This window comes from Gavialis gangeticus, unplaced genomic scaffold, assembly GCF_001723915.1.
Source record: "Gavialis gangeticus isolate Ggan-Ray unplaced genomic scaffold, GavGan_comp1, whole genome shotgun sequence".
Taxonomy (NCBI): Eukaryota; Metazoa; Chordata; order Crocodylia; family Gavialidae; genus Gavialis; species Gavialis gangeticus.
The window spans coordinates 223382295-223390489 of NW_017729032.1; the positions used below are offsets into that span (position 1 = coordinate 223382295).

General features: G+C 40.4%; 1 protein-coding gene and 1 long non-coding RNA gene across 6 annotated transcripts in view; both read left to right on the forward strand.

Annotated features, from left to right (window-relative positions):
• Positions 1-8195, forward strand: part of APP (amyloid beta precursor protein) — a 494720-nt gene that overhangs the window by 444558 nt on the left and 41967 nt on the right. For all 5 annotated transcript variants that reach the window (XM_019524043.1, XM_019524047.1, XM_019524048.1 and 2 more), the window contains one exon: positions 5178-5399. In XM_019524043.1, the coding sequence (XP_019379588.1) occupies positions 5178-5399 (222 nt within the window). The remainder of the gene's footprint in view (positions 1-5177; positions 5400-8195) is intronic.
• Positions 6307-8195, forward strand: part of LOC109302500 — a 7563-nt gene continuing 5674 nt past the window's right edge. Inside the window, exon 1 of the long non-coding RNA XR_002098812.1 lies at positions 6307-8189. This is a non-coding gene — a long non-coding RNA (uncharacterized LOC109302500). The remainder of the gene's footprint in view (positions 8190-8195) is intronic.

Genomic DNA, 8195 nt, shown 5'->3' on the forward strand with positions numbered 1-8195 from the left:
TGACTTCAATATGAAATGGAGATAATAAAGAAGCTATTAATAATAGACAATACAAGAGCTGCTGTTAATAGAGAATGCCTGGTTTCAAATAAGGCACTTTTTACTACCCCTTCACTCTTTAGGGTTCTTATCAGCAAGTAAGCAGAAAACATTTTGGGCCATAAACCTGTCCCTTTCACATTTTTTCTCCGCACTAACACACTATTTACTTATGTAAAAACAACTGTATATATCTCATGTAAAATAGCCTGTGTGCACCAGGTTTGTTAATCTGTCACTCTTGTTCATTGAGCTGACTGAAGTAAGTCCAACAGATTTTTAATTGAAACCAAATCTAGGATGAAGAAATTACTTAACATAACTTGTTGGTTAGGGTTTTTTAAACATTTCAGCAGATGTCTTAATATAAATGCAATTATACCAATAAAGAAGTACTTCTATTGGTACAGCTTCTTTCAGTCCCTGACCCAGTGCTATTAAGGAAACCTTGTCAAGTTTACTCTTACTAATTAGTTTGCTTTTGTTTGACCTACTAGGCTGACTTTTTGTAAGATTTGGATTAAATATATTTAGAAACTGTTGACAATTCACTGCATCCCTGCTGTATGGATGCTCTTATGTCCATTTAGAGAATACGTTGTCAGTGTAACTTGAGCATCAGTTGCTTCATGGTTATGGTTTTGCCCTATGGTAAGTGGATGCAAAACTTCAGTAATTTACTCCTGTTTCACCAAAGACTAATATACAGAGGTTATAGGGAAACATATGCTTTGAGTGGTTTCCAAAGGGAAGGTGTAACTGCTGCTTGAGAGCATGCAGTTAAAGTTATGGTATAATTATTATGTGTATGTGTGAGCCTGTTGTGATGCAAGTGAGCCCCAGCTACCGATTTTCCTACATTGGCATTGCTGCAGGCTTACGCACAGGTAATAGCTACAGCATAGCATGCAGTCCCAAACAGCAGCAGCAGCCCTTTCCACTGTGAAGTCATCCCAAGTGCATAGCTTTTCATACCCAGAGGTATAGCTTCTGCTGACCTTTGGGTAATAATGTTCACAGAGGAAATTACCGCAGAGCAGCTGACCTGCACTAAAATGCCCCTTCCCTTTTGCCCTGTTCATGTGATCATACCTTCAGACTCAATTGGCTTTAGCTAAACTAATAGAAAAACACTCAAAATGAAGAAAGAATGTCCATATTGGACCAGTTTTTTAATAAGTTTTTTTTAAGCATGATTTCATTCAAATAACATAATTTTCTCATGAACACGTATTCAGAGAAATATTTGCCAGTCTGTTGAATGCAAGTGGAGGTTTACATTTCATGGTACTGCTTGAATGGATTGGGAACAGCAAGGAGGGACTTTTTTGTGATTGATTTGTTAGTCTTAACTCCTTACAAAAACTGTTAGTTAGGCAGAAAGTTTCCTTGCTTAACGTAAGGGCAGCTTCTTTTGATTGTGTTGAAATTATTATTGATTCTAAAGATACAACCTAAGTAAGGACAAGCATCCATAATCATGTGGGTGAAATAGCTTCTACTTAGTTATAGTAGCTCAGTACACAGAAAATATAGTAAAGTACTAAACCTGATACCCTATTGAATTTTAATTATTATTAATTAATAATTAGTAGTAAGTAAAAGATTAACTGATTACTGACATTGTGAAATAGCCTTTCTGTCCCAGCAACTGGTACCTGGTCTAAACTGGAAAGTTGTTCTAGCACAGCTATTTTGTTAGGAGCATGAGGAAATCATAACTTTTAACCATATGCCTATGCTTGCAAAATTCAAGTGCAGGTGCACTACACTGGAAAAGGAACTCTTTGCTCCTATAAAGTGGGTCTCTACCAGGAGGAGTTTTTGGGAGAACTATACAAATATAGAAATGCTAGTAACTACTTTCTAAGAAAACAAGACCTAAGCGTTAGAGCGGCTTATTCACCCTAGAATCTCATGTCCGTTAGATGCTGCTATGGCAGGGGTCTCAATCTCTTTGTCTTTTCCTCCTGCTTTCCTTGCTGTGGCATATGTCCATCTGGAGACAGACAGCCACTGGTTATGCTTTTCCAACCACTTCCTTTCTCTTGAGCACAGGGCAAAAGGACAGATAGGGCTGTACTAGGAGAGATTGCTCTGAGAAACTTAGGAGGCAAAAGACCTTACTAAAATTATCAGGGCTGAAGTCAGCCTTCCATTCATCCCAAGAAAACAGGGCAGTCATGGAAAAGAGGTAGGATAGGGGTGAAAATGTTACGGGACTAGGAAAAGAATCCAGGTTTAGGATGCTTATTAGTCCTGACCTTGAACTCCCAGCCACTCTTGGGCTGTTCTTGTATGTGTCCTTTTCCAAAGTCTCAGTTCTGAATGTTGTTCACACAATGCAAAACAAAAAAAGAAAAAGGGGAGGGGGAGTCAAACCATCATGATTCTTATTGATGATAGTTTCTATGTACTGATGCAGTGACATAATGTGCTATACAGGAAAAGAACATCTATTTCAGGACATTTTTTTTTCAGTCATTGTGGTCTAGCATGAAATGAAATCTTGAGGAACAGCCTGAAAATTATCTACTTTCAAGCTCTGATAATGAAGACATTCACCAAACAACAACAAAAAATGATATGCACTTGAATGCACACACCAACCTCCAGCTGCGTCCCTCTTATCATCAGCTTATTTGGAGAATTATCTTTGCAGGGTGGGGGAAATTAAGGGTTGGCAGCTATGATTAAATGGAGGAAACTCTATTGAAGAATAACAATGTGTTTTATGGCTTACATTAGTGTGATTGATGGTATCAAAAACCACTGATAATTTGAGCAAAATTAGCATTGAAAGCAGACTCTGAGATTTGGCAGCAAATAATAGAAATAAATGGAAGTCTTGAAGCAGTTTTTGTAGAAGACAGTGGTTTGTACGTTTGCAGTGAGAGGTTCTGAATTACTTTCTGACCAAAAGTGATGAAAGACTGTTGTATTAATGCAACCTTGGTCTCAAGTCAACCAGAAAGTGTACTTGTATTCTGATAGTTCAGCTGCACAACTGTGTCCAAGGCTGGAGAACTATGCCATATCTTGGTTCTTTCAGATTAAAACCACTTGGAATCAGCACCACTTGAATTGTTTTAATTCATCCATGTTAACTAATGGGTATAACTACAATACTAGAGACTCCAGTTCTTTCCTGTGGATTGTTTTATTGTCATGCTGTTTCCATGATTTTTGTTTGGTGGGGCCTGTTCTCATGGCACACTCCCTAGCATGCTCCAGTGTAGTATATGCATACCTAAGTTAATAAAAGTTTAACATAAAGATGTGGCATTAAGGAGCACAACTTCAACTGGCCCTCCATGCTGCAGATCTATTATGCATCCTATGAAATAAAGTTATTTTGCTTGCAATAAAGCCATGCAATGAACGGCAATTTAAAAGTTATACAGGCTTTATTTACTATCCAACCAGGTCATTTCAATGGATTTTCTAAACATATTAAAATTGAATTGTGCATGCTGCCTACTGTGCATATTGTGTATAAAAACACATTTCCCTGGTTAAACACAGTCCCACAGTTTACAAGGTTTTGGCCATGATTCTCTCATGTATCCAAGGTCTGTGGGAACACAAAATGTGGCATTATTTCAGACCCATATTTTGTGCCATCCCACAGAGTATGAACCAAAGTATTTTAGAGTCTGCTATAACTTAAGTTGCTGAGAGGATCCCCTAAGGATGTTGTACCAGTGGAGGATGGGAGAGTGGAGCAAAGTCTCTTCTCTCCCTGGATGTTCTCTACAAGAGCATACATATGGATGACTCAAGAGCCCCCTCTACCAGTTTTGCACCTGGAGAAGTCCTCAACTGGTAAATTATGGACAGTTGTGAGTCCACTTGCACCATCAGAATAGTGTTAAGCATCTGGCAACAGAATGAAAAAAAACTGACTCTTAATTTCGATAAAGTTGCAAAATTCAAATTCAGTGGTACATTAGATATCCAGTGCATTGTATTTACAAAGAAGGGGGAAAGACCAAGGCAATCCTTAATGAGAATTATTGCATCACCAGTTGTCATTCCTTACTCCTAAAATGTGACCTTTATGGTGGCTTATGTCTAAAAATGTGTCCAGTTTTCAAAACATCACTATTAATTACCATCTGTTTTTCTGAGCACCTCTTGACCAGTTTCTTTCTTGGCAGCTGTTTGTTTATTAAAGTGCTTCAAGGTGTACAGGTAGCTTGTGGTCCTACTCAAAGAATTTCCAACCCAGGTTAGCTTGTGAGGATGGAATTGGGGGAAGCCAAGGAGCAGACAACAATAGGGGAATGAGAGTATAGGTGTGTCAGTGATGAGATGTGCATAGACATCTATTTTTATCTAACAAATTTCCTCAAATTATGGAGTTATAGCTTACTTGGTTCTTTCCTTAAATGGTTCAGATTCTAACATGATGGATACAATGTTACATCTGTGGGTCTGGCTAATAAAATATACAATCATTCTCCAAGGATTTAATGTATTTTCTTCTTTCTTTTTCTTTTTTTTACTAGAAGTTTATATTTGCTATACTTTCTAGAACTTGATTTCAGTAGATGTTCTAGGTTCATGTTATGAATACAAAATAGTTACAGTAGAACTGCATTGAAATGGTGTGGCCTAAGGAATGTTTCCCTTAATTGGCTCATGGTCTCTCTAAAACGCAGTCAAATATTGGGGCTGAGAATTCCTAAGCTAATAGAGATCAAGATCAGGAGCATCGCAGCAATAGTTATGTGCTTTAACTGTCAGTGATAAAGGAAAAGAAACCAGGACCCTTTCTTCCTATGGCTTCCCACCATGCATATTTACATTCTAACGTTAACATGGAGGGAACTGAATTGTATGTTCCCAAATGTGGGACACAGAAGAGGGGAGTCATGAGGCTCCTGAAGAGGAATGGAACTACTCGAGAAAGAATGGGTATCAAGCTGATGATGGATGTTGTCTGACTGGAAAAATGCATCAAATATTTCTGGTCAGAGTATAGAAAATTTTAATTGTGCCAAGTTTCAGGTTTTCATTTTTTCCTGAAAACTTACCAGAAAGAAAATGTTGCTGATATATAAGTACTTACATCAGGAGAATCAGAATTGGGTCCTAATATACTGACTACAGATTTCTTTAAAATTTGTTTTCAGATGAACTGCTTCAGAAAGAACAAAACTATTCTGATGATGTCTTGGCCAATATGATCAGTGAGCCCAGGATCAGCTATGGAAATGATGCCCTTATGCCTTCATTGACTGAAACTAAGACAACTGTTGAACTTCTTCCAGTGGACGGAGAATTCAGCCTAGACGACCTTCAGCCATGGCATCCGTTTGGTGTGGATTCTGTCCCGGCTAACACTGAAAATGAAGGTAACATAGGATCTCTTGGAAGAAATCCCAGAATATTTGGATTTGAATATGGGTGCGCCAATAAAGATTTTTTGGCCAATATCGTGGCCAGTTATTAACCAGCCAGATCGGCTGATACCAATCTGATAGCCAATATGCAGCCTGGCAGCTTGGAGAACAGCGTCTGTCCGGTAAGTCTGTGGGAGATGGAAGGGGCATGGGGGAGAGAAGAGGCAGGGGGAAGCAGATTAAGGTCCCCATGGTGAGGGAGGGAGTGGGGCAGAGGCAGAAGCTGCCCATCCAGGGTGGTGAATGCAATCTCAGGAGCACGGCAGACCCACAGGCGGCTCATGCGAGAGGTGGAGAGGGGCAGAGGACGGTTCCCTGCCACTGCACACATCCCCAGGGGAAGTGCAGGGAATGTGTGCCCTGAGATCTATGCACAGGTGATGGCAGGCTGCCTGCTGCAGACTTGGAGCCAGGGGTTGTGTCAGCCTCTTCCAGTGGGGGGCCAGGCTGGGACTGCTTTTGGAGCAGACATGGGCAGGGTGAGCAGCAGCACTGGGAGGAGTGGCTGTGGGGTTGGCTACAGCCACCCCAAAATTCCCAATAGCCTCCTCTCCCAGTGCCACTGCCCACCCCACACCAGCCTACTAGGAAGAGGCAGCCCCTGACACTGAGCCTGCAGAAGGCAGCCTGCCCTCTCCCACACAAATCCAGGGCAGCACACCTCCCCCGCGCCTCCTGCAGGAGTGTGCACAGTGGCGGGGAGCTGCCCACCCTCCCACGCCCCCCAGACAAGCCACCCATGGCTCTGCCCCACTCCTGGGTTCTCTTTCACCACCTTAGCTGGGCAGCACCTGCCCCAGCCCCACTCCCTCCCTCACTGTGGGGGGGACCTCGACCTACCCCTCCACACACACTCTTCCCTACTTTCCTCCCCTTCTCTGCCACAGATATACCATCCAGATGCTGCTCTCCAAGCTGCCCGGCTACATTCCTAGCCGCATGCATGTTGCAGCTGCGCGCGTGTATGCAGCATTTATCAATGGCATTATTGGCTACACCAGTCAAAAAAAACCAATTGCCGATTAATGTTAATTTTCCTTTTATCAGTGCTGATCCAATATGGACCGATATATTGGTGCACCTCTAGATTTGAGTTATGCAGTCATATGTATATGCTTGTTCTGTGAACATCTTTATCTTTTTGGCTTAGGAAAATATGTTAGAAAATAAAATCAGGAAATTGTCTGCCATATTTCCTTAGAGAAACAGAAAGTCCTGACTTTTTCAGATGTATATAATAAGTCTCAGTATTATATTTAGTGGACATCCCTTACTATAAAAATACAACATTTAACTGAGTTGTGAGACCCTGATATAAACTTACATGGGTATCATGTCAGAACTTTGGATTTTTAATAGTGAACATTTGAAAAATAGCTACCAGTTGGTAACAAAAAGAGGGGCATACTTCCCCAACATAATTCTAAAAATAAAACTGTGATTTTTCTGATTTGATATTGCTGAGGTGTTTTTCATGCACTCGCAGCATTTTTCTTACTGGACAGTCACATTTTCTTCTAAAATGTTTTTTATATAGCTCATGGAATAATCAGTTGAGAGGCTCCTATGTGTATGTTTCTAAATTTAAATAATCTGTATACTATCTGAGATAAATTAGTCATTGGGCATTTTACAGGCAGAGCAGTAAAGGGTGGGTTTGTCTGTGTGTATAAGCCATGTTAATGGGAGGCCTGAAGAAATGTTTGCTTTATTAAAGTTTGTTCTTAGTTATATTTGGAGATGAATTAACAAAAGGAATACAAACATCATCAGGTTTGTGAGAGAAACTTATTCAAAATTAATTGAAACAAAAGTGAGCATTTATGAAAGAACAATGTATGCTACTTCTAGATGATTTCTAGTTGTTCCCATAGGCAAGAAAATTGCAATAAGATGTGTGGGGGGAGTTAATTCAGTTTTGGGTTACTGTTTATTTTAATGCAAGCTACAACAGTTTGTTTTGGCATTTCCAATAATTACTTTTATGACCTGTTCTTAAAAGTCCTGAATCATTTTAAAACATTAAAAATAGAAATTATGTGGTGGACAGAAACCTGTTCCCTGGCCTCCCCTCTAGTCTATGCAAATCATAGCAGCTACTAACAATTAGTAGATGGTACTAATGTGATCTGACCTGCAGGTCCCTCGTTTTCTCTGCAGAGCCTTCACTGGGCTCCCCTTAGCCCACTGCATCAAGTTTGAACCTCTCCCCCATCCTCACCTTGTTTCTCTTCTTGAGCATGTTTCTCCCTCCTTCTGTCACTGTTTCACAAGTGAAATCAGCCTCACTATACTGTTTGCGTCCTGTTCCCACTCCCATCTCCATGCCTGCTTCCATATGCATGCAATGGCCAACTTTTTAATATTTGGGCTTAGTTAAATCCTTCCTGAAGTATTGGCAAACATTAGCCCACTGGCCAAAGGCTTGTTCCATTATAACATGTTTAAGAAACCAGGAGGAAGGAAAAAGAAGACTATTCTAAGCTAATACCTTCCCTATGGGTCCTGGTGCCTCTGTCTGTCTTTTATACAATAAGCTATTCAATGCAGGGAACATGCCACTAAGCACACTGCTCCCTCTTAATGAATAACAATTAATGGTAGTAAATATAGGATGAAAAAAAAACGTACTAGAGAGGTCTCAAATGCACTATAGTAATGAAGGCAATGGCCATTAGCAGCCTGTTCCTGTGAGATGCTAAGAAAGCTCAGCAGTCTTATGCTGAGCTTCTTTGTACATGAGTAATG